We start from the raw sequence: 23,989 nt of genomic DNA on the forward strand, positions 1-23,989 counted from the left end.
GCTCGGTCCCGCTGCCGCTTCCGGGCGCCGCCGCCCCGCCCCTTCCCGGTGCCCCAGCATGGCCGCCCGGGTGCTGCTGCGGGCGGTGCGGGCGGCGCTGCCCGCCCCGGCCCGCGGCTACGCCAAGAAGGCGGGTGAGCATCGCCCCGCGGCCCTCGCCGGTGCCCCCTGCCCTGGAGCCGGCCCCGCGTCCCCCGGCCTCGGCCCCGCGCCCCCCGGCTTCGGCCCCGCGGCCCCGGTTCCTCCCCAGCGGCAGCCTTGTCCCCTCCTCCCTGGCTCCTCGTCCCTCGGCTCCCGGCCCCCTCCTCACCCCCTGCGCCACCCGTCAGCCCCGACCCCGGCCCTCGTCGCCCCCCGGCGCAGCCGCGCTCTCCCCGTCCTGCCTGAGCCCCGTCCTTTCCCCCGCCTGCCCTCTGTCCCCCCGCCACATCCCCTGACCGCGTCCTGGTCCCCGCAGCTACGAAGTCCAAGGGCAAGAACGTGGCGAAGGAGGGGCTGAAGGCGCCGGAGGTGTGCACGGACCCCGCCATGCTCGCCACCTACGCCATGGGTGTCAATTACTTCAAGGACGGCCCGGAGGTGGCCCTGAAGCCGGACTCCGAGTACCCTGACTGGTAGGTGGTCCCCAGCTGCACTCGCTGTGCGCAGAGCGGGGTCCCTCCTGGGGTGCCCAGAGGTGCCATTCCAGAGGCACAGACAAGTGTAGGAGAGGCAGGGAACTGCTCTGGGAGGAGGAAGATTGCTGCTCTGCAGCCTGGGGACCGTCCCCGAGGGCCAGGGGAGGAGAGCAGGCTCCACTGTGGCTGTGGAGGGTGAGGGATCTGCGCGTCCCGGTCGTGCGCTCCCATCGTTCCATCCCGTGCTTGTCCCTTTGTCCTCCCTGCTGCAGCCTCACATACTCTGCATTTGCTCCCAGGCTCTTCAAGATCCACCTCGGGCCCCCCAAGAAGCTGGAGGAGCTGGACCCCGACTCGATCGAGTATTGGAGGCGCCTGCGGAAGTACAACACGTGGCACCGCAACAGGCTGAAGAAGGGCAAGAAGCTGTAGGCGCTGCAGAGCTTGAGGCGCGAGGGCCACCCTGAGCGCTGGTGTGGCTGGTGCTGGGACCAGCTCCTGCTTCGGTCTCTTCTTGCTATAAACTAGTAATAAATCTCCAGTGAGGCTGAGAGCTGTGGCAGAGCCTGTGGCCAAACCAGTTGCGAGTCCCTCCTCGTGCCAGGGGCTGGTGAGGGGCTGAGGCAACACAAGCCACAAATTCCTGGTATATTTGCTAAAACAGGAGCTCAATTTTTTATTTGTAGAGGGAGCCTATGCCACCAAATGCATCCTGCTCCCTGCTCTGTCATAGTGTGTGCTGCAACAGCTCGCCTTAAGGGCCCCGCAGGGGTGTGCGTGTAGTGGGTTTGAGGTGGGCAATGACTCCACAGGTCTCGCTGTCCCCTGGTGAGGGACTTAGGGAGTTGAGCAGCCTGTGCTCCCCAGGGGCAGGAGGAAGGGGGCCAGGCTCTGGCAGTGCTGCAGGGGCAGTAGGCTAGGTGTGGGGGGACACAGCGGCGCCTCATAGCACCACCCCCGTGCTGCACGCTTGCTTCCTCCAGCAGCGGCAGGGGAGCAGCGGCTGCTGGGATGCTGGGGTTCTGGCTTGGCTGGGCTGTGTGCTGAAGGCAGGGTCTTCCCCACAGCAACGGGGGCTTCACTGCTGTGTCCCTGCGTGTCCTTAGCTGGCTCCGTCCTGGCAGAGCCCAGCAGCTTCCCCTGGGCCTGGGTCCTGCCCATGCATTGGACTCCCCTGGCTGAGAGGTTCATCTCTGTTTTGGACTTGCTGCCCTGCAGCTCCTGCCTGGCCTCGAGTTGGGCTGTGGGGACAAAGCAGCCGCCCACGAGGTCCTCCCGCAGCAAGGAAGGGGGGTGGAGACGCTGCCTGGCCCAGCAGGGTCTGTGTGGCAGGGGCCGGAGGCAGGAGCCGTGCCCAGCTCCCCTGCAGGGTTGTGGGTGGCCGGGTTGGCAGGTGCAGCGCCCGCGCACTGCGGCACAGGAAGCGGCGGAGGAAAGCAGAAGTACCATGCCGTGGCGCGGGGGGGTTGGGGGAGATTTTGGGTTGAACCCTCATTTCCGCTGTGTGAGGCTCAGTGCGCACCCTCGGAGCCGACGGGGCTCAGGCCGGGCCGTATCCAGCGGTGAGTGTCCTGTCCCCGCCGTGCCTGTCCTGCAGCTTGCCTTCCCTTTGCCGCCACCCAGCATGTCCAGCCCCCCAAATCCAGCAGCAGGTGAGCAGGGAGGGGACCCGAGTCCCTTCCCTCCATCTCAGAGCCGCCCTGCTTGGGTGAGTGTCACCCAGCTGCCACAGATGGCTTGGTCCTAGGGACAGGCACCCACCTGGGGTGGGTTGGTGGGGAGGAGCCCAGGGGGAGGAGGAGAGAGCCGGTCCCTGGGTGCTGCCCCTGTCCAGGGTGATAGACGCCATGCTCCGCTCACTGCTGAAGCCCCAGGACTCCCATGTTTCCTCCCCTAACCCCTCCACGGGCTACTCATGGTGAACTCTCAGGGCTCACGTTGGGTCCAGGGCCACCACCCAGAGGCCTGGGGATGGTGAGGGTGCTTCCACCAGCCCACTGGGGTCTCTGCCAGGAGACGGGTGCCTGGGCTAAGCCCTCCATGATGGGGGTGTTCTCTGTGTCCCCCAAAGGGACCAGGAAGGTGATGGGACATCCCCTCTTTCAAGTTCATTGGACCGTGACCCTGGGTCCTCACCCAAGGCCAGGGGGTGAGCGGGGTCTGCTGTGCCACTGTCATGGCTCTTGTCCTCCAGGCACAGAGGGGGAACTTGTGTCATTCCTGGCTGGCTGCCGGCAGCCAGATCCAGCAGCACTGCCTGGCCAGCTCCTGACACCTCCCCGGGGAGGCCGAAATCCTCCCGGGCTCCTGCAAGGAGGTGACCCAATGCTGGCGAGCTTGTGCTGGTGCCTTCCCTCCCAAGTCACCCTGTGCCTGGCTGGAGGGGCACCTGGTGGTGTCTAGCGGGGCGCGGGTGCCTGTCACCCCGTCACCCGCTGATGGCTCAACCCCTCTGTGTCCCCAGGCAGGTGGGGCTGGGACAGGATGAGGGGCTGGGGCATGCCCATCAGCTCGCTGGGTGAGGAGGTGGTGGCCCGGCTCTGCGAGCTCCTAGATAATGCCGTCCGGGGCTGGCGCAAGCTGGCTGAGGTGGCTGGGGCAGAGAAACGCTTCAAATGCAGGTAAGGGTGGTGGTGGCATCTCTGGACATCAATACCCCACTGGGTGACAAAACGCACGTGGGCACAGCTCTGCCATGGGCTGAACAAGGGGCACGTGGGTCCCCTGGCCACCCCATCGTGGCTGCAGTCTGGGCTGGGGACACTGCTGAGTCCCCCAGCGGGGGTCCCTGCCCTCCCTGCGCGGGAGGTGGGCTATGGCACCGAGTGCTGTGAGTGACTTGCAGTGCGGAGGAGCTGGAGATGTGCTCGCTGAAGGTGCTGGAGCCCCGTGGCAGCCCCACACAGTGCCTCCTGCAGCTCCTGGCCGAGCGTGACTGTACCCTCAAGTACCTGCTGGGCTGCCTGGAGAGGATGGGGCACACACAGGCCTGCCAGGTCCTCAGCAGCGCTGGTAGGGAGGGACAGTAGGTCCCATGGGTCCTGGCGGGGAGCACCAGGGACAGGGGCTCAGCAGAAGGAAAGCAGGGGGAGATGAGGATCAGCTCTTCCTGCTGGTGGTCTTGCTCTGGGTAGTGGGGCCCTGGGCTGGGTGGGCTGGGATGGGATGGGATGGGGTGGGACAGGCTATGATGGGACCTGATAGGATGGGATGGGACAGGATTGGATAGGTTGTGATGGGACAAGGGATGGGTGAGGATGGAGCAATGTGGGGTGGGACAGGATGGAACAGGGTGAGATAGGGTGGGATGGCACTGAATGGGGCAAGGTAGGATGAGATGGTTGGGACAGGACAGAGGGGTGGGATGGGACATGGTGTGATAGGATGGGGTGGGATGGAAGGGGAAAGGACAGGACAGGATGTGGTGGGATGGTGTGGGATGGGGGTCTCAGCCAGCCCAGGCTGGTCTCTCCTCTCCTGCAGTCCAGGACATGATCTGCATCACGGTGCAGCCGCAGTCGCAGGTGGTGATGGAGGGGACACGGGTGTCCCTGACCTGCTGGGCGGCCGGCCCACCGGGGCTCGTGTACCAGTGGTTCTGTGGGAAGCAGGAGGTGAGGTCCTGCTGCACCACGTCAAGCAGGGACCCCGGGCCCCATCCATGGTGAAGGCATCCAGACGGGTGGGAGGGAGCCCCTGACTCCTTGGGTCCCTCCTGTCTCGTAGGTGCCTGGAGCCACGGCCCCAGAGCTGGTGATCGACACGGCCGCTCTGCTGGGCCAGCCTGAGTGGTACATCTGCCGGGTGAACTGTGGGGCTGCCTTCACCTTCTCCAGGTGGGCCCGCATCCAGGTGGAGAAAAGCAGCAGCCCCAGCTCAGGTGAGCGCTGAGATCTGCATCCCCAGGCTGGCAACTGCTCCCACTGGGAGCGGGGTGGCTCCTGTAAGGCATCGCTCATCCCGTCGGGAGCAGGGTGGCTCCTGTAGGGCATTGTGTGCCATGTTGTGCCCTGCTTTAGTTGCGAGGGTGTCTGGGCTTGCTGGGGTGATGGTGCCCATGGAGAACCCAAATGCCCTGTGCCCTCCTTGTGCCTGCTGGCTTGTGCCACCCAGGGGTGCCAGCACCTGCAGGGGATGGACCTGAGGCCTGGGGGCAGCTCGGTGGAGTGCTGCCATGGCCAGGTGCTGGATCTTCCGCCCCATCCCCTCCCCTCCCCAGCCGGCGGTTACTGCCCAACTCTGGCGGGGCTGCAGATTCTGCGGCAGCCACGGCCGTGCCGTCTGGCCGAGGGAGACACGCTGGTGCTGGAGTGCAGAGCCATTGGCAACCCCCCACCCCAGTACCAGTGGTTCAGGAACCGGCGCCCCGTGGATGGTGCGCAGGCGCCCCAGCTCCAGGTATGGCGGGACCCCGATGTGCCGTGGTACAGCACAGCATGGCACAGCATGGCGAGCTGTCTGCTCTGTCCCACCGGCAGGTGAAGCTGGTGACGACAGCTGAGCGGGGCAGCTACTCCTGCCGTGTGTTCAACCTCTTCCACGAGGTGTGGAGCCAGGAAGTGGATGTAGAGATTGGTGAGGGCCCCAGACAAACCTCCATGGCCCCCCACCCCACGTGCAGTGTCCTGCTCTGCTCTGCCCCCCCCATAAAGCCCTCCCGTAGCTGCCCCACAGTTCTGGGGTCTCCAGCCTGCACCAGCAGGTGCTGCTGTGCATGGGGCTTCCTGACTCCCCGCTTTGCCACAGGCCCACGGCTCTTCGCCTCTGGTGGCTCCTGGCAGGAGGGGGATGGAGGTAGGTGGGGGCAGAGTGGGCAAGTCCTGGCTGCCCTGCCGCCGCACTCCCCAGGTGCTGTGGGGCCCTGGCATGGTGCTTCTTTCTTTCCAGGCTCCCCGGAGTGCAGCAGCCCTGGCCAGCTGTATGGTAAGAGCCTGCCCAGGAGGGGTTGGTGGCCCTGTGGGGCTGTGATCATCCCCAGTGTCACCCACGAGGCTCCACTCAGCTTTGGGTGCAGCACAGCAAGGAGAGTGGAGCAGCAAGGCAGGGGCCCCACAGGGCACCCCAGTACCTGGGGACAGTGACACCAGCCACAACTGGGTGTCACCTCTGTGGGATGAAGGTAGTGGGGACAGCAGGGGCATCCCACTCCATCCCCAGCCCCTTCCTCTCCCGTCCTGCAGCCACCGACAAAGTGGCCCTGCTGATTGGCAACATGCACTACCTGCACCACAAGCAGCTGAAGGCGCCCATGGTGGACGTGCACGCCCTCAGCGCCCTCCTCCGCCAGCTCGACTTCAAGGTGGTCTCGCTGCTAGACCTGTGCAAGGCTGAGATGCAGATGGCTGTCAATGAGTTCCTCCTCCTCCTTGACAAGGGTGTCTACGGTGCGGCAGCACCCGCTGGGACTGCTCCAGCTGGGAGGAACTGGGTGGTTTTTGTGCTGGCAGGGCCTTGGGTGGTGGCTGGGCAAGAAGTGGGCACTTGGAGGTCAAGGGATGTCACCCATGCTCCACCCCTCCCAGCAGGTTTGCTCTACTACGCCGGGCATGGCTATGAAAATTTTGGCAACAGCTTCATGGTGCCCATCGATGCACCCAGCTCCTACACGTCGGCTCACTGCCTGTGCGTGCAGCGGGTGCTGCGGAGCATGCAGCAGCGCCACACTGGCCTCAACATCTTCCTGCTTGACATGTGCCGCAAGAGGTGACCCAGCCCTGGCCACCAGCTTGGGGACAAGCAACTGGGAGGTCCCTGCATGGGGGTGCCCGGGGGTGCTGGTTCCCCGGGGGAGCAGAGTGGGGCATTCCCAGGTCCCATCCAAACCTGTTGGCTTTGTCTGGATTCCCCAAAGCATCACTGCCCCAGTTGAGCTGGCAAACGCCACGATGGGTGGGCAGAAAAACCCCAGGGTCTGGGGTGCCTTGGCATGGGTTTTGGGGGGGTGTCAGGTCCCAGCTCTGCCCAGCAGCACTTCTCTCGCAGGAACCTGAATGACGACGTCATCCCGCAGGTCGGGGCACTGCAGGTTACGGCCAACATCGTCTTCGGCTATGCCACGTGGGTGCCCTCCCCAGCCCGCCCCCGGCACACAGCGGGGCTGAGTCTCTGAGAGCAGAGCTGGAGCCCAGCCTCCATCATGGCTCAGCCCCGTTTCCACCCATGTCTTTCCCCCCACCATGTATCGGCAGTGTCGCTCCCTCTGCTTGATGCTGGAGGTGGTGGGCGAGCGGCAGCCCCCAGTCCCTTACAGGGGAGGGAGATGCCCGCGGCACTGCTTGGCTTCAGGCAGCATCTGAGGGGGTTAAGCCCCAAGGCTCCTCTGGAGCACAGGGATTTGGTCTTATGATGCTTTACGCATCCAGGATCCAGCCATGGCTCCCACCTCTCCCCAGTGCAGTGGCCAGATGGGTCGATGGCAGTGGGTAGAGCTGTGGATGCCCAGCTCTGGCTTCCTCAAGGACTGTTGCTCTGGTGGGGGCTAGTTCCCAGGGGAGTGACAGAGCCCACGACAGAGCTGACCGCTGCCCTGTCCCCACAGGTGCGCGGACGCTGAAGCCTACGAGCTGAGCCAGGGCGAGCTCTCTAACGGTGTCTTTGTCACCTTCCTCAAGCGCTGGCTGCTGGAAGATGAGAAGATCACGGTGCTGCTGGACAAGGTGGCTGAGGGTGAGTGGGGAGTTCTGGGGACATAAACCCCCCTGGCAGCCCCCACCGACCCCCCCACGCCCCCTACAGACATGGGCACACTGGAGATCACACGGGGCCGGCAGGCGCTGGAGCTCCGCAGCAACCTCTCAGAGAGACGAGCTCTGACGGACCCCATCCGTCCCCCGGGCCAGGATGAGTCCTCTGCCAGGAACCTGCAGTGGGCCAAGGCTCATGGTGAGAGCTGTGGCCACCCCGTCCAGAGCTGGCACCTGGTGGGGGGGATGGCACCAAATTGCAGGGAGAGGTGGCAGCAGCGCCTGCCATGCTTCTCCCACCCCGGAGGAGACAAACCACTGGCACAGAGCCACCAGCCCAGTGGCAGGAGCATTATGTCCATGTCCCCACTCTGGGGTGACGCTAGCCGTCACCCCATCTGTGGGTACAGCTCTGGCCCCAAGCACCTGCAGGTCCCAGCTCTGTGGTCACTGTCCCCGCACTAGTGCTGCCGGAGAGCCGGCACCTCCGCTTCGACTGCGGTGTCACTGTCCAGCTGGGCTTTGCCGCTGAGTTCTCCAACATCATGATCATCTATACCCGTGTGGTGGCCACCCCAGAGGACATCGCCAAGTGCGAGGCCAAACTCACTGACTTACCTGAGGTGGGAGCGGGTTGTCGAAGCCCATGCCAGGGTGACGCTGGGGAATAGGGTGGGGGATCCATGGTAGTTTCCATGGCTGGACACCATCCATGGCAGGAGCTGGACGTGGACCTCAAGTGTACCAACAAGGAGAGCCCAGAGGAGGTGGGCAGCCCGCTGGCGCCTGCCTGGAGCCTCGGCTGCCCCTCCTGCTGCCTCTACAGCCGGCTCTGCGGCTTGCAGAAACTGCAGGTAAGAGCCATGGCAGGCAGAGAGCCAGTGCCAGGGGCACAGCACGGCTGCAGCAGTGGCCCAGGATGGGTGCCCACGCTGCCGGTGCCCCCGCAGCAGGAGCTGGTGTTCACCGTCTGCCTGCAGTACCGCTACCGTGGCATGGACGACTTTGTGGAGGAGAGGCGGATGGTGAGCGTGGGGAAGCCGCTTATCGCCAAGCTCAACCTGCGGCTGGCGGCCTCCCCATCGCCACCCGGCAGCCCACTCTCTGCCTCCCCCTCTGGGAGCTGGGGGGCGGCAGGGAGCTCCTGGGTCAACAACCCCGAGGAGAACCTGAGCCCCGAGGTCCCCAGCTCCCATGCCCTGTAGAGGGACAGCGTGGTCCCCCCTTGTCACCACAGCCCCCTGGGGCCACGTCTGTCCTGCCGGGGGCCAGGGGCAGGAAGGGCTAAGCACAATCCTGGCCTGTGCCAGGGGATGCAGGGCTGGCTGCGTGGCATGACTGTGACCCCTGCCGCAGGGGACTGCCGCTCAGTACTGCCACAGCGGGCACTGGCAGCGCCAGCCCTGCATCCCCTGGCATGGCAGTGCCAGCCCTGTATGCCGGTACAGCCACTGCCATGTGCCAGGACATGGCCAGCCCCGTGTGTCCTGGCGTGGCAGTGCCAGCCCGTATCCCAGTCCGTGCCAGCCCCACGTGCCAGGACACAGCCCAGCAGTCGGGGGGCAGAGTGCCCAGACCCCACGGCTCAGCTGGCGTGAGGCGTTGCGCCAGGGAACGGCTGGGTTCATTCAGGCCTAGGAGAAAGAGAGAGAAATAAGTAGATTAGGGGGCAAATCCTGCGGGAGGGGATTAGAGGGGGTGGGAGCAGGAGGGCTCCTGCTCTGCCACGAGGGACTGGGAGAACCCCTCTGGTGCTCCCAGAGCTCCCAGTAGCACCCAGTCCTCCCAGTACTACCCCATCCAGACAGCAGGTGATTTCAGGACAGGATTGGGGTCTAGGGGAGAAAAAATTGCCTTTTTTCCTTGGATTTTTCCCAAATGTGGCCCCAAGTGTTGGGAGCTGCAGATGATGCGGGGCATGCTTCACCGGTTCTCAAGCGGGGAAAGCACCAATAAAGAGGGAAAAGCAGGTGACCTGGAAGACCTATAGCTTTCCTGCATTTAAAAATAATTTTTTTTTTTTCTAGAAATATTGCCTGTTTCTCTGTTAAGGGCAGCGCAGCACCAGGGTGCCCATGGGAGGGAAGGGGCAACTGACCCCTCCTGTGAGGGTACCCTCACATCCCCAGCCACTATGCCCTGGGGCATGCCAGTGCCACCCCATGCAAATTAGCTCATTTAAATAATTTGCATACCCCTCCAACCCCAGGAAAATGCATCCTCACCCTGGGGCCTGTCTGCGCCCTCGCTTTTGGGTGGTGGCTGCAAGACTGGGGGGAGCACCCTCGCCCCAATTAGGCACCGATCAAACAGGTTGGGGTGTGCCGAGCCTCCCGCTCTCCGCGCCAGCCAGCTTTTGTTGGTGCTTGGGAGGCCGAGGGGTGCCCCGCGCTGGCGCCAGCCTTGGCAATTATGTCATGTGAAAAGCGCAGCCCCCATTGAGCACGTCCCTTCCCCCAGATCAAACCCATTACTTCCGCGGCCGTTGCTTCATTATCTCCCCGCCAGAGCACGCCTCTGCCAGGCCGCTTCACCTCGGCCTCGGCCCATTAGCTGGGCTGGGGGGCCAGGGGAGCATCGATTATGCATTTAATGGGTTGTTAAAGGTTTAATTGTCACTAACAAAGCGGATGAGCAGCAGCAGCTGGGGGACATGGGACAAGAGGAAGGGTCTTGCCAGGGTCAGTGCCTCGCCTGGCCCAGTGGCATCCCGTCTAGTCCCGCCTGACCCCAGGGCTGTGGGGGCATCAGAGTCTGTCCCTGGGGCTGTTGGACTGGGGGGAGACCCCCGGCGTGGGGGGGCTACAGCTGGAGGTGCCGGTGCTGAGTAGGGTCTAGCCCATGCGGGGATGTGGGGACGTGGTGGGGATGGGACTTGCCCAGCAAAGGCCAGGTCTGTGGCTGTCATCGGGTCAGAAGAGGGAAGGTTTTGGGGGGAAATGGCTCATTTTGGTGGAGGGAAGGTCAGCACTCACCTCACTTCCCCAGGGACCCAGGACACCCCAGGTACCAGGGGGACCCACTCGCCCAGGGCCAACCCCCCAACTCTCACTGTCCTGGCTGTGCTTCAGCACCTCAAAGCCACCATGGGCTCAGCCATCTCCGCTGGAGCTGGCCCTTGCTAACCCTGGGGGAGTGCCAGTGATGCTGGCTGTGTCCCAGGCCCCAGTGGGCAGGCAGACAGGGTTCCCCTGGGGCTGCAGGGCCATACTGGGGAACCCTGGGGACATGGCACCTTGCCACTGCCACCCTGGCAGGATCTGCTGGCAAGGACTGAACTGGCCTTGGCACAGCCTGCTGACCCCCACCGCAGGGACCCCAGGGCTCCCAGCCAGCCCCCTCCACCTGCCAGCCCTGTCCAAGGCCTGCGGGAGTCCCACAGCCACCCACCCTCCTGGCAGCACAATCACAGCAGCTTTGTGCCACCAACACGTGGGGAGCAATTAGGGCAGGCGGGCAGCAGGCGCAGCCCCTGAGGGATGGCTGAGCATGTGCCCCGTGACAGGCCGCGAGGACATGGCGTGGCACAAAGCTGGTCCCAGCTCGCAGCTGGGGCCGGGTCGGGTCACCCGCACCTGGATCTGGCCCCAGCCCCACGTGGCACAGCCTGAGGGAGTGGGGCATGAGGGTGCTCAGGGGTGATGCTCCTGCATCGCCCTGGAAAATGCCTTCCCAGCAGAGGCTCCGCAGCCCCGGTGTGCTAACAAGTGGCACTGCTGACGAGCGGCACGACAGGCAGGGCCCCCGGCTGCACCGGACTCCATCACGCAGTAGCTGTTCAGCTTATCTCTTTACTCACAATACAACTGTCCTCTTGGTGATGGCGCATCTAGTGGCACAACTGGCGTCACGCCTCAATGAGGCTAAAAATATCCCCCCAAGTACTCCCTATGAAACTAGAGCTTTTCTGTTCAGTTTTGTTTAAATCTGCAGCATTAAAAAAATTAATAATAATGGGAAGGGGAAGGAGTGTGGGGAAAGGAGGTGTCCGACTAGGGGCAGTGGGTGTCCCGGTGGCATGGCCGGATGCCTGAGCTGGATCCTTAGCCCAGGCCGGCATCTCGGCAGCTCAGAGGGGCCACCGGCGGCTGGTGGGGGGTTCCCCACTGACGGTGCCAGCTCGGTGGAGGGGGAGATGCAGCCCAGCATCCCTGCCCCACGCTGGCTTTGGTCCTGTTGAGCATCCCACTATCACCCCCCTCACCCGCCCCGGGGCCATGCTGATGCCGGGGGCAGGAGCCAGGGGCCAGCGGGGCTGGAGGGGAGCGTTCATCAAATGGGCTGCCAGGTCTTGTCAATGGTCTGAATGTGCTCCTTGGCTTTCATGCGGAGTGAGGCGATGCTGGAGCTTCTCTGGTCCACCTCCTCCAGTGGGTACTTGTCCACAAAAGTGGTGCTGCACTGGTAGGGCGCGGGGGCCATGGGCTGCATGCCCTGTGCCATTGGTGGGGGGGTGTTGAGGAAGGAGTGCCCACCATAGGGGGGCTGCAGGGCCTGGGGGGCTCCCATGAATCCAGGGATGCTGTGGACAGTGGTGGCGCTGGAGATGGGGGACGTCAGCCACGGGTCGAGCGGGAGGGAGTTGCTCATGGGCCCCATGTTGGGTGTCATGGGGGGCCGGTTGAAGGAGAGCACGGGGGTGTCATGGAGCTTCATGGAGCTGGTCTCCATCTTCTCCTGCCGCCTCCACTTGGCTCGTCGGTTCTGGAACCAGACCTGTGATGGGAGAGTCGGGGTAAGCCCCACCATGCCCAGCCAGTCCCTCACGGCACACTCCACATGCTGTTGCCTATGCAGGGTGCCCCACATGCTCTGCCCTGTGCTGTATCCCATGTGGGGTGCCCCATGCAGGGTTCCCCACATGGGGTGCTCTAGGTGGGGTGTCCCATATGGGGTATCCCATCCCGCATGGGGTGCCTTGGGTGTTAGGTCCTATGTGGGGTGTCCCACAGGGCTCCAGTGATCCCCAGCACACTGCAAACCTCTGCCAAACCTCTCCCACAAACCCCAGGGACTATGGACACCTCCAAGGTGTGGAAGGTGAGAATTGTTGCCATGCAGCCCCTGCCCTCACGGCTCCATGGGAACATGTGCCCCAGCCCTGCAAACACGCTTACAGATCTTGGTATAAAGTCTTCTGGCCTTCAAAAGCCCATCTAAAATCTTTTAGAAGCAAAACTGTCACGGATGCACCAAAACCCAACCGGAATGAGAGGGACCGGGGAGCCAAGGCCAGCAGTGATGTCTCTCCCCACGGGGACGCTGGCCGCCGTGTCCCCAGAGCCCCAGCAGCACAGAACACAGGCCATCTGCCGTGCCATGCACAGCGGGAGTGACGGCGAACAGCTGGGCTGGGAAGGGGATGTCTCCCATGGGCTAGTCACAGTTGTTGGTGGACACTGGGCTTTACTGGTGCAAACTTCATGTCCAGAGAAGGGCAGAGGAGCTGGGGCAGGGTCTGGAGCACAAGTGTGCTGGGGAGCGGCTGAGGGAGCTGGGGGGGTTTAGTCTGGAGAAGAGGGGGCTGAGGGGAGCCCTTCTCGGTCTCTGCAGCTGCCTGAGAGGGGCTGGAGTCAGGGGGGGTTGGTCTCTGGTCCCAGGTCACCGGTGGCAGGATGAGAGGAAACGGCTTCAGGTTGTGCCAGGGGAGGTTTAGGTTGGGTATTAGGGAAAATTTCTTCACCAAAAGGTTGTCAAGCGCTGGAACGGGCTGCCCAGGGCAGTGCGTGAGTCACCATCCCTGGGGGCGTTTAAAAGACACACAGACGTGGTGCTGAGGGGCAGGGCTTAGAGGCAGAGTCTGTAGTGTTGGGTTAATGGTTGGACTTGATGGTCTTAAAGGTCTTTTCCAACCTAAATGATTCTATGATCGTGTGAAACTGTTTGTTGCTCAGAGAACTCGGTAGTGGTGTTCCTATGGTCTGGAAGAGCCCCCCCAAGAAAAAGGCATTGTCTTGGACTGGGGCTGAGGCCTGGGAAACTCAGTTAATTTGTAAGGGAATTACTGCCTTGCTTCACAGTGGGTTTGTCGCTTCATCAGTCCCAGGGGAGGAGGGGAGCAGAGTGGCGGGGCCCCAGGCTCTTCCCCAGGTTGCACCTTCCCCCAGGCAGAGCCTTCTCCTGTGGCTCAGCTGCATTCTTTCCTGCGGGATGAGCGGGAAGGATGGGCAGCAGTGGGGTAAAGGATCTCTATAAACCATCTCCCTGCCCAAATGGAGCCTCTGGCACATGGGCTGAACTGGGACCTCGCAGGGGAGCAAGGCTCAGCCATTAAATCCCCTCCCTGGTTTAGGCAGGAGCAAGTGACTCTGCGGAGGTGCTGCTTCTGCCTTGAGCAATGGGGAAACCGAGGCACCAAGCAAGAGGGTGGCAGCGGAGCTGGGAGCAGAGCAAAGCTCTCTAGTGCCAGGGTGGTTGCTCTGCCACCGCCTGGGGGACAGGTCTGGGGTGCAGGGGCTGATGGGCGTCCTCCCTACCTGCACACGGACTTCTGGCAGGTTGACCTTCATGGCCAGCTCCTCGCGGCTGTAGACATCAGGGTAGTGGGACTTCTCGAAGGCGCGCTCCAGCTCGTGCAGCTGGTAGGTGGTGAAGGTAGTGCGGTTCCTCCGGTGCTTCTTCTTGGGCTGCTCCTCCTCGGCAGTGGCTGGCGGAGTGCCCTCACCATCCCCTGGCTTCCGCAGCTCGCCCAGGTCCCCCTCGCACTTATTCAGGTACATGGCGGTGCCTGCGAGGGGACCACAGGGGTTAACGGGGTTAATGGGACATCGATCTCCCCATGCGACCCCAGGCCGGGACAGGTGGACAAGCAGACAGATGGATGAGAATAAGGGGTGGCCCAGGAACAGGTTACACAAAGGTGTAATCCTCTCTGCTGCCCACAGCGTTATCGCGTGGCTGCAGCATCCCAGGAACGCACACGGCATCCCGGTGATGGAGCTGTGGGCACCCGCGCGTGGCTGTACAGTGAGATGTGACCAGGCCAACCCGCCCACCTGAAACTAACAGTCAAATTTCACCTAAAGCCAAGAATTTTGTGAAAGTGCCATCACTGAGAAGCAACCCAACCCCCCTCCGCCCTGGTGTGGAGGCGACCAAGCCTGGTTGGCTCCCTCCTTCCAGCCCAGCTCCTCTCCTCCAGCCCCTTCATCATGGGCTACAAGTCTGGCCCTGAACCGCTGGAGGACCCAGTGTCGATCCTCAAGTGTGGCCGGAGTGATCCAGCGCCATCCCCTGGCTAATAACTTTTTTTTTTGCACACCTATAAGCATTTTCAAACCCTTGTAATGGCTCATCCGTAAACTTTTTATCCAGCATCTGAAATCTTCCTGCAGTATTTCCTGGGGATTAAGGGTCCCTTTGCACGACGAGGATGTAGGCAAACATGGAAATGGGGCAGAAATCTGCAGTCCTGGGGCACTGCTGCAGAGAGGAAGGCGCTGCAGACCTGCTGGCAAAAGCTCTGCTGATGCCCAAAAGGATGTGGGGTGGGAGAGGGACCACCAGTTAATTCTGGGAGGCAGTAAATGGGCGTCCTGAGGGGGTGGCATGCAGCAGGTGGGTGTCGGGTGTTGCTCAGGCTGTGCAGCTGTGGGCTGTCTGTGCGTGGCATGCATGGTGAGCGCCTGTGGGTGCAGTGGGTGGTGTGGGTGCGAGCAGTGCATCTGCAGCAGGTGCGTTTCTGCACAGGCGTGGGGATGTGCGCGGTGTGTGGTCCACCGGCAGGTGTGGGGGGCCTGGGGTGCACGCAGGGGAGCGGGAGGGCGTGCATACAGCGGCCTGAGTGGGGGTGTGTGAATTGTGTGCGTGCGCCTGTGCAGGGCAGTTAGCGCTGCATGCCCACCCCGTGCAGCATGTGCCGTGCAGGTGCAGCATACGGTGTCCATGCGCAGTGTGTGCAGTGCATGTGCAGTGTGCCCAGCTCCGCGTGTGTGTACAGAGTGCAGCACATGCAATGCATGCAGAGAGTGCACAATGTGCAGGCACAGTGTGAATCTGTGCACAGTATCTGTGGGGATGCAGCGCGTGTGCAGTGCCTGCACAGTGTGTGCAGTGCCTTTGTGTGCAGTGCACATGGTGCGTGCAGTGGAGGCGCTTGCAGAGTGCTCAGCACACGCAGCGCAGTGCAGTGCACGCTGTGCGTGCAGGTGTGCAGATGTGCAGTGTCTATGTGTGCAGCACATCCAGCGTGTGCAGCATGTGCCCAGGGTCTGTTGATGCTGTGCTTGGCGCCTCTGCAGCATGCTCAGAGCACATGCCCTGGGTGTGCAGTGTGTGCAGCACAGTTGGTGCAGCAGGTATAACACCCACAGTGCACGCACAGGGGCCGTGTGTGCAGTGTGTGCAGTGCACAGTGGCTGTGTGCAGCTTGTGCTCTGTGCGTGCAGCGCTGTGTATGCAGTGTCTGCGTGGTGTCAGCATGTGTGACTTTGGGAGCTGCTGGTCCCCCAGGTTGCCCCATGGCCCCTCCCGGGGTGTCTGGTAGCCCTGGGGCTCTGGCCAGCTCCAGGTCGGCTCTGTTGCTGCAGGGGGGGCTGCAGTCTTGGGGGACACCAGGGGGTCTGCGAGCCAGGGCAGGGGTACTGCGTTCTGCACCCTGGGGTGCCTCAAGGCAGGGGTGAGTGGGTGCTGGGTGGTGGGGAGAAGGGGCCCTGTTGTCACCATGTGAGTGTCGCAGCATGTCCTGGGGCTGGGGACACGGGGAGGGGTCCCCTGCCACCATCCTGCTCTTGCTCACCTGCTTCTCATTTGCGCAGCTCCACACCTGCAAGGAGAGGGGAGAGGGGGTGAGCACCCAGAGCCCCTGCCCAGGCGACCGAGCACCCCACCGGGGTCCCCTGGCTGCCCACTCAGTGTTGTCCTGCAATCCCCAGGGCAACAGGCAGGATCTGGGGTGTGGGGGGGCGTTAGGGGAAGCTGGGTCGCTGGGGATGGATGAGATGGGCACTGGGGGGGGGCTGGGGATGAGATGGAGTGAGAGAAGAGGTGGCTCAATGGTGGGGATGGATTCAAGGTGCAGCAATGGAGGTCAGGGCCAGGGCTGGGGGCAGCCCCCAGCATCCCACCACCCTGGCCCCATCTGAAAGCAAAGGAGGCCAAAACCCCCTTGGAAGCAGAGCAAACCCTGGCATGGGAGAAGGAATGAAGCAACGAACAGCAAAATAACCAAGCAGGAGCGACCCAGCAGCAGGGTGGCAGCATCAGACCCTGTGGGACATGGGGTGGAGGGCCAGGCTCCCCCACAAACCCCCTCACCCCACTCTGCCCTGGCCTGGGCAGGGTCATGGATGACCCTGGCTGTGGAAGGGGGGACGCCGGTGGGATTGGGCTGTGGACATCTGCACCAGCTACCCCGTGGTCCTCGTCCTCCAGGGACAGGCCCCAGGAGCCCCCAGCCTTCGCCACCGGCGTCTCGGGGTTCCTGCCTCAGAGCAGGCAGCGGCGAGCGGGTGCGGTAGGGAGAGCTGTCTCCCTGCTCCCACCAGACATCTTCCTGCTGCCGCCGTCAGCCTGGCGGCAATTTTTGGGTTTAAGCTGTTAAGCTTTAAAACTGTGCTGGGAACCACAAGAACCCAAAGCTTTGGGAGGTGCCCCCCCGCCCAGCTCGATGCCCCAAACCATGGTTTTCCCGCAGGGGCTGCCAGACCAGGGGGAGGGCAAGCCTGTTATTAAAGACACCCGAAAAGGAAACAGAAACGTCATCGAGCCCTGGTTGAAGTGGGTAAAAAAAAAAATCGTTTCCCCGGTGCTGGAAAGCAGCAGAGCATCAGCCTCGCCCAGCAGCGGGAGACACAGTGGGAACAGCCTGGGGACAGCCCTGGCTTTCACTGCGTCCCATTTTTTTGCCTTCCAAAGCCTGTCTGGGTGCCAGGATGTGGCCCTCTGGGCTTGAGGAGCCTGGGACAGGCTGTCCACAGCGGGCAGTGGAGTGTGGGTGGCTCCTGCCCACTGGCCCCAGGTGGAAATCGGCGCGAGCGGTGCTGTCAGGCGCTCAGCACAGGCTCCTGAGCCCCCAGGGAAGGGTGCCAGCCCCAACCCTGGCTCCGGGTGCACCCCAGGGATGCCCACTCCCTTTTCAGCATCTTCCCCCGGCGCTTCCTCCCGAATTGGAATAAATCGGCGTTACCTGCTGGGCCCAACTCGGCTTTTCCAGGAGTATTTAACTTTGCCAGTCCCTCCTGGGAACCAAACAAGCGGCTCAACCTCACCAATCTCGCAGCTTTGGCAGCCAAAGTTGCCTCTAGTCTTCTTATTTGTCACAGAACCTCCGTGCTAAGGCTCGGGAGAATCTTTATTTAGTGTTGCAGATGTCACCAAGGCCCCGCAGATTGGAAATGAGTCCAAGGGATTAAGACGAGGTTATTAATTGGAGGCCTTCCCCTTTAAGAATGATTGACAGTTACTTTCTGGACAAGTAATTGCTCTAAATGTCCCCCCAGCGCGGGTCCGGGGGGGCAGCAGCAGACAAAGCCCCGAACTGCCTTCCCCACTCAGATTGTCTCCCTACAAAGGCGTCCTGCTGGAGTTTGCCTTGTAATCCCCTCATTACGGGCGAGGAAAAAGAATTAGAAACAGGGGGAGTGGAGAAGAAAGGCCGGGGCGATGAGGGGGAAGGGGAGGATTTCCTTCGGCTGTGGAGGCTCTGCCGTGGGGATGGGGTCCGGGGCAGGCACCCCAAGCCTCGGTGGGATGGGGATGCTGCAGTGGTGGATGCTGTTGCCCCCAGACGGGGACAGCAAGCCCTCGGGGTGGTCCTGATGATGGCATGTGTGGCCCCCTGGGCTGCCCTGGCTGCATGGGCAGGGGCGATGGCCAGTGATGGGCACGGGCGGTGGGAACAGGGACAGGGACAGGCACGGGACCCAGCTGTGACAGCCAAGGTGTGGACCGGGTCTGGGGTCTGGGGACCCGCTGTGTGTGGGGATCTGTGTGTGGGGACCAGGTGTGAGGGCCAGGTGTAGGGACCGACCATAAGGACCAGGCACTCTGAACAACCTCGGGGATCTGGTGTGGGGAACAGCAGTGGGGACTGGGCAGGGGGAGCAGGCTTTGGGCACGGTCCGTGGGACCAGGCAGGGGAACAGGCCATGGACATGGGACTGGGCACAGGGACCAGGGCCTGGAGACACCCTGTGGGGATCAGCTGCAGGGTCCAGCCATGGGGACCATCCTTGGGGGCTGCCCATGGCCGTCGGGGTGTGGGGCAGAGGGCGCTGTGCTGGGGGGCTGAAATGCCGCCCCTCTCCTGCCCCTACCCCCGGCTGCCATCCCAGGGAGCCCAGCCTGGGGGAAAATGGGAGCATCATGATGGGGGTCGTGGGATGCTCCAGGTGGGGGGTGCTCAGTGCTGTCTGGACACCCCCATCCTGCCAGGCAGGTTTTGCCCTTTTCTTTCTTTGCTCACTTTTACTTTGCTCCAAAAGCTTCTTCCTGCCACCTGCAAGCACTGCTGCCCCCGGCGCGGTCTTGGCTTCCTCCCACTCCCTTCCTCTCCTGACGATGGTTCCCCTTTCGGATGCCGGATGTCACCGTTTGGTGTTTTTGGACACACACTCCCCCCATGCCTGGTGGCTGCTGGCCCCAGCACATCCGTGCCCTCCCCACCAGAGCTGCTGCCCGGGGGACCCCGCAGCCACATCCACACTCCCATTTGGGCACTGCAGCTGGGTCGGGGTCCCTCCCAGGGGGCTGTGCGGCTTCGCCTGCCCCGTCTGATGCTGCTCTGAGGGCAGCATGATGCTGTCTTGGGTATGGCATGCCCTCACCCCAGGGACAGCGTGCCACCACCCCGGTGACAGGCTGTCCCTGCATCAGCGATGGCATGATATGCCCCTAGGGGCCACACAGCCCCTGGGGATGAGGTGACACCCCCACACCATACCCGCTGCCAGGGCCCCACCTGCAGCAGGGGTGTGCAGGGGGGGTCTGGGGACATCCCTGGGTGCAGGGACAATTCGTTGCGCTGGGGATGCAAATGAGCACCTGGACCTGCTGTTCCTGCTCGCCGGGGCCTAGCACTTGTGCCCATCCTGGCCACCACGGTGGGGGTGGGAGCAGGGTCACCTGCCCAGGTGGCCCTTGGCCACTTCCCCCACAGTGCCCCCACTGCCCCGGTGGGTGCAGGAAGGTGCTGCTGTGCCGGGGCCCATGGTCCCTGTGGCCAATTTTAGGAGCGGGGTCTGCCCAGCTTTGGTGTTGCCCGCCGGGCGGTGTGCGCAGCGCCGGGCCTGCTGACTGCCTTAAGGTGTTGGCTCGCACGGCGGGGTGGGGGGGAGGCCAGCAGGCTTATTTGCCAAATGATTATAATTGCCTTTTAGGAGCAGATAGTAAATTGATTTGCTTCCTCGTCCAAGGCCCGTAATCGCTTCATCACTTTAAAATATTAATGCTATACTTCTTTGCTAGTTTCCCAATTACCCTAATTGAAGGCAAATTGGTTAAGAAGGTGCAATGCAGAGTATCAGGGGGTTTAGTTCACTCAAATGACAGTTTTAAACCTCCCTAATCCTATTAGCAGGCAAAGCTGCTAACGCTTAGAGACGCTGCGTCAGCTTACCGGGGCGGTGGGGCCGGAGGCGGGGGGCGGCTGGGGGCCACCAGCCTCACGTGACCAGCTCGGCCAGGGATTTATCACTTTTTTAGTTCATTAAGAGGCCTTGGGCAGGCGGGGAGGCGGCAGGGGTGACCCAAAAGGGTGCTGAGTGGGAGGCAGGTGGCAGTGTGGGGAGGACGGGGGGGCAGGACGATTAGCCAAGGAGACCTGGTGGAGGGTCCTGACCCAAATCCCAGCCGGCGCTGGGAGCCCCTGTGCAGCCCCACTGGGAGCACTGGGAGCTGGGCTGCCTGTTTGGGCCGGGTGAGGCCCAGTGTAGAGCGGGGATGGCGGAGCCTGCCGTGGCAGGGCACATTGGGGACCTTGGCACCAACATCCCAGTGGCTGGCACCTGGCATGGAGCCCCAGCCCTGGGGACAGCAGGGACGTGGGGTGGGAGCAGGGTGCCATGGCTGCTGCCACCCCATCGGCAACCTGGCCTGGCGACTGCTGGGAACACGTACGGCCCCATCCCATGAAAGGCAGGCATACTTTTGTGCCCAATTGAGAGACTTTGCAAGTTTTGAAGAAAAACTGGAGAGTGGGGATGGTAGCGACGGCAGGGATGGAAGCAGGGCCACCAAACATGAGGAGGCTCCCAGGTGTCAAGCCCTGACGTGCCTGTCCCATGCTCCCTGGGATGCTCCAGCAGTCACCAGCCCCTTGGCTGGTACCTGGAGTTGTGGGTGCCCAGGGTGGGGGAACCCAGGACCTTGTGCACCCAGGGACCTCCTTGCTGGAGCTCCTGCAGTTCTGGGTGCTCCTGCTGGAGCAGCTGAGACCTGTGGCTGTTGTGACAGTGCCTGACTCCCAGCCCACCTGCGCTGGATTCCCAGCCCTGCCACCGCAGCCGCAGGCAGAGCGGCACAGGGCCATCCCCGCAGGCCGTTCCAGAGCAGATGGCCCCAACATGGGGAGGATGGAGGTGGCTCAGCGCGTCCTTTCTTTCATGGAAACACAGCATGACTCCCCCGGCTGCTCCTGCTCCAGCAGGGAAGTGCCATTGGGGCCAGCGCTGGCGGTACATTTTACAAGGGTTCAGCAAGCTTAGTCCTCAGGGACAAGCGACTCAGGCAGATTAGACCTCACTAAAATAGGCAGGTATTAGTGATCTCAGCAGCCCCCAGCCTTCCGGCAAGGTGGTGTTTAAGCCAGTGCCACTGCCGAACACCCGGGAGGAGGGAGTGAGGCCCTGGAGGGGCAAGATGCAGCGGGGCACCCTGTCTCCGGCCAAAGGAGCCCACTCACTGCCTGCGCGGGCAACGGTATGCTCGAGGTGGGGATAAATGCTGCCACTCACCCCTGCTGGTGCTGCCCCGATGAATACCCTGGGGGAGCACCAGGTCCTGCTGGCTCCAGTGCTCTGTGGGAGTACTGCCATGTCTGGGGGCTGCTGCAGAAGGCAGGAACAGATCTGGCGGCTGAATGCAATGGGGTGGGTACTGGCTGGGGGGCATGTGGAGCAGCCCTGTTGCAGCGGTGACAGTGTGTCCTCTGCTCCCACCTAGGGTTTGTGCAGACAAAGAGACGCAGGAAGACCTGACTGTGCCAGCAAACACCATGTTTATTGAGCCAAATGGTGCACGAGGCCCTCGGGCTTGTTCCTGGGGGTAATGGAGCATCAGAAACCACCCCCCTCCCTGTCCGGTCACTCACACCAGGGGCACTGTAGGGAAGGGCTTGGCCAGCATGGCTAGAGGGGACCCAGATACCCTGCACCCCATCACCCACCCTGCGCACCCCAGAGAAGCAACAGGGAATGGTTTTGGAGAGAAAAACCCACCCTCCCTACCCCAAGCATGTACTGGGAGCCCACCCCCAGGTAATGGCACCTGTAACACCCATCACTCCTGGGGTGGGGGGTGGGGGGCAGGGGCAGAGCCCCAGTGCTGCTGGTGTCACCCATCAGCAGGGTGGGTAGCGATGCTACATCAGGGCGCACTTCTCCTTCACCTCGTCCACACTGCCCAGCGCACGATCCCGCAGCGCTGGCAGATCCACCTCCCGCAGCTTCGTCAGGAAGGCGAAGGCCCTGGCACCGCCATCCTCCTCCTCCTCCTCCTTGCTGTGCATCATGGCAGCCAGCTCCTGGGGCAGCTCTACTGCGCCACCGGCCACGTGCAGCTGAGCATCGTCCCGCTCATCCTGCACACGGGTGGGAGAGTGCATTGGGGATGTGGGCAGACCTGGGCGCCCACCGACCACATGGTGGGGGAGAGCAGGTCCCCTGGGGCTGGCCAGGTGCTGTAGGGCATTGGGGATGCTGGGGGGATGCCGGGACTGCCCAGTTCCAGATTTGGACAGCTGGACAGACATGCAGGCAGGCGGATGGTGCAGCCGGACACAGCAGCCGTTTGCTGCCCTCTTCAGGAATCATCTCCCGTGCCGGGGAGGCTTGGCAGCTGCCCAGCCTGGGGCTGTCCTGCAGGATGGGGGGTCTGGGGGAAGACCCCCGAGATCCCACTGTGGGTGGGCTGATCCTTACCCGGGCCAGGTGGTACTTGTCCCGCAGATGCATCCGCACAGAGGCCCGTTCTGCCTTCCTCTGCGCAAAGGCCTTGTCCCGCTCGATCCTGCAGCAGCCGGTGCCACACTGTCACCCCCCGCTGCACCGAATGCCCCGCCAGAAACACCCCCAGCATCACCCTGGTCCTCCAGCAGCAGAGTGGCTGTGCCAGCCCTGGGCCAGGGTTGCAGGAGAAGGGGATGCAAAGGCCTGCAGGAGGGTTGCAATGGGGCTCTGGGGGCAGGGGCCATATCCTGCCCCTCCAACCCCAGTAGCCGGCAGAGATGGTCAGTGACAGTGCCTGTTGGAGGGACTTGCTCCTCCTGTGGGCTCTCAGCTCCCATATGCTGGGCCACTGGGTCCCCACAGCACCTGGACCCAGGGAGCTGGGACCTTAATGTAATCCCATGCTGGTCCCTGTCATCCCTCAGCTCCATCGGTGCTGGGCTGGCACCACACACCCACTGCTCTGCGGCACTGACACCCAGGGGTGCCCCTTGTCACCGATGTGCACTGAGCCACTGTCCCAGCCCTGTAGCCAGCAGCCACAGGCACCTCCTGTGCTGCAGGGAGAGATGCTGGAGGGCACCCACTCTGCCCGTCCCTTGCCCCAGATGCCTCCTTGTCCCTGTCCCACCCTAGGGACAGCCCATGGTGGGTGGGACCCCGGTCCCGGTGCATGGGGGACCCCAAATGACCCCTAGCCCTGGCAAAGCCTTACTTCTCCTCCAGCAGCTGCCGCTGGTACTCCTCAAACTCCTCGTGGGCCATGCTGTTGGGCAGTGTGGCTGCCTTGCCATCCTTGGGGGCCTCTTTGGGCGGCTCCTCCTCGCCCCCTTGAAAGCTCTTCAAGGCGGCCGTGAAGAAGGTGGCCATGGGTGGGCAGCTGTGGCAGCCTGTGCCCCGCTGCGCCCAGAACCGCCAGGTCCCTGCCCAGGGCCAGTGCCTGCAAGGTCAGCAGGACCAGCTGCCCCGGGGCACTGCGGATCAGGGGCGGATTAAGGCTTAGGAGGGGAAGCCACAGCCACCGGGGTACAAAGACCTTCCTGCACCTCTCGCTGCACCAAGGGTGCTTGGGAGGAACCTTTGTCCAGGAGGACAGCGGGGTGCTGCCCCATTAGGGTGATGGGGGGAGCGGAAAGAGCCACCGAGCCCCCAGCGCACCCTGGATCGGATGAAAGATGCCCATTGCTCGGGCCCTGATGGAGGGCAGCACCGGCAGGGCTGGATCCTGCTGGGGGGAGCCCTGTGCTGTGGGCACCCAGAGCCACCCACACCAGCACACGGGGCTTGGAGGTGCAAGAAGTCGGCACAGAGGAGACACAAAAGGATTAGCTGAAAAATCTCAATCTAGGGTCAAAGGACTGGAAGGAAGATGAGGCAGCAGGAGGGCGCACACGCACAAACACACAGGCTCGCGTGTGGCCCCGTGCCCCTGTTAATCCCGGCTCCACCGAGCCTTCGAGATTGCTTGGGAGTCAGTGGGGCAGGGGGTTTCCTGCTGCTGGACGATGTGCCCCACTCCCATAATCTATATGCAAGCAATTCCCATACAGACTCTGATTAAAAGAATAATCCCTGGCTGCACAGA

General features: G+C 63.0%; 4 protein-coding genes across 4 annotated transcripts; 2 read left to right on the forward strand and 2 right to left on the reverse strand.

Moving 5' to 3' along the window:
• Positions 1–14: 14 nt before the first annotated feature.
• Positions 15–1,168, forward strand: MRPL54 (mitochondrial ribosomal protein L54). Its single transcript, XM_075077800.1, has 3 exons — positions 15–134; positions 458–614; positions 917–1,168. Exons 1-3 carry the CDS (start codon positions 59–61, stop codon positions 1,047–1,049), a joined length of 366 nt encoding a protein of 121 aa, XP_074933901.1. The 5' UTR covers positions 15–58; the 3' UTR covers positions 1,050–1,168.
• A 1,821-nt stretch (positions 1,169–2,989) lies between these two features.
• Positions 2,990–9,287, forward strand: LOC142049574 (mucosa-associated lymphoid tissue lymphoma translocation protein 1-like). The gene is given in 17 exon segments (XM_075077398.1): positions 2,990–3,238; positions 3,463–3,629; positions 4,101–4,231; positions 4,344–4,494; positions 4,833–4,921; positions 4,923–5,015; positions 5,096–5,192; positions 5,364–5,411; positions 5,505–5,540; positions 5,798–6,001; positions 6,143–6,320; positions 6,600–6,674; positions 7,156–7,283; positions 7,353–7,499; positions 7,766–7,923; positions 8,020–8,154; positions 8,251–9,287. Coding segments are annotated over 17 exon segments (2,229 nt in total). The 5' UTR covers positions 2,990–3,101; the 3' UTR covers positions 8,506–9,287.
• Positions 9,288–11,572: 2,285 nt separating this feature from the next.
• On the reverse strand, positions 11,573–14,019 carry RAX2 (retina and anterior neural fold homeobox 2). Its single transcript, XM_075077410.1, has 2 exons — positions 13,777–14,019; positions 11,573–12,016 (listed from the first exon to the last, which is right to left on the reverse strand). Exons 1-2 carry the CDS (start codon positions 14,017–14,019, stop codon positions 11,573–11,575), a joined length of 687 nt encoding a protein of 228 aa, XP_074933511.1.
• Positions 14,020–21,695: 7,676 nt separating this feature from the next.
• On the reverse strand, positions 21,696–23,511 carry LOC142049372 (complexin-3-like). The gene is made up of 3 exons (XM_075077039.1): positions 23,120–23,511; positions 22,378–22,465; positions 21,696–22,037 (listed from the first exon to the last, which is right to left on the reverse strand). Exons 1-3 carry the CDS (start codon positions 23,272–23,274, stop codon positions 21,819–21,821), a joined length of 462 nt encoding a protein of 153 aa, XP_074933140.1. The 5' UTR covers positions 23,275–23,511; the 3' UTR covers positions 21,696–21,818.
• Between the last annotated feature and the right edge of the window lie 478 nt (positions 23,512–23,989).

Source organism: Phalacrocorax aristotelis, chromosome W, assembly GCF_949628215.1.
Source record: "Phalacrocorax aristotelis chromosome W, bGulAri2.1, whole genome shotgun sequence".
Lineage (NCBI taxonomy): Eukaryota > Metazoa > Chordata > Aves > Suliformes > Phalacrocoracidae > Phalacrocorax > Phalacrocorax aristotelis.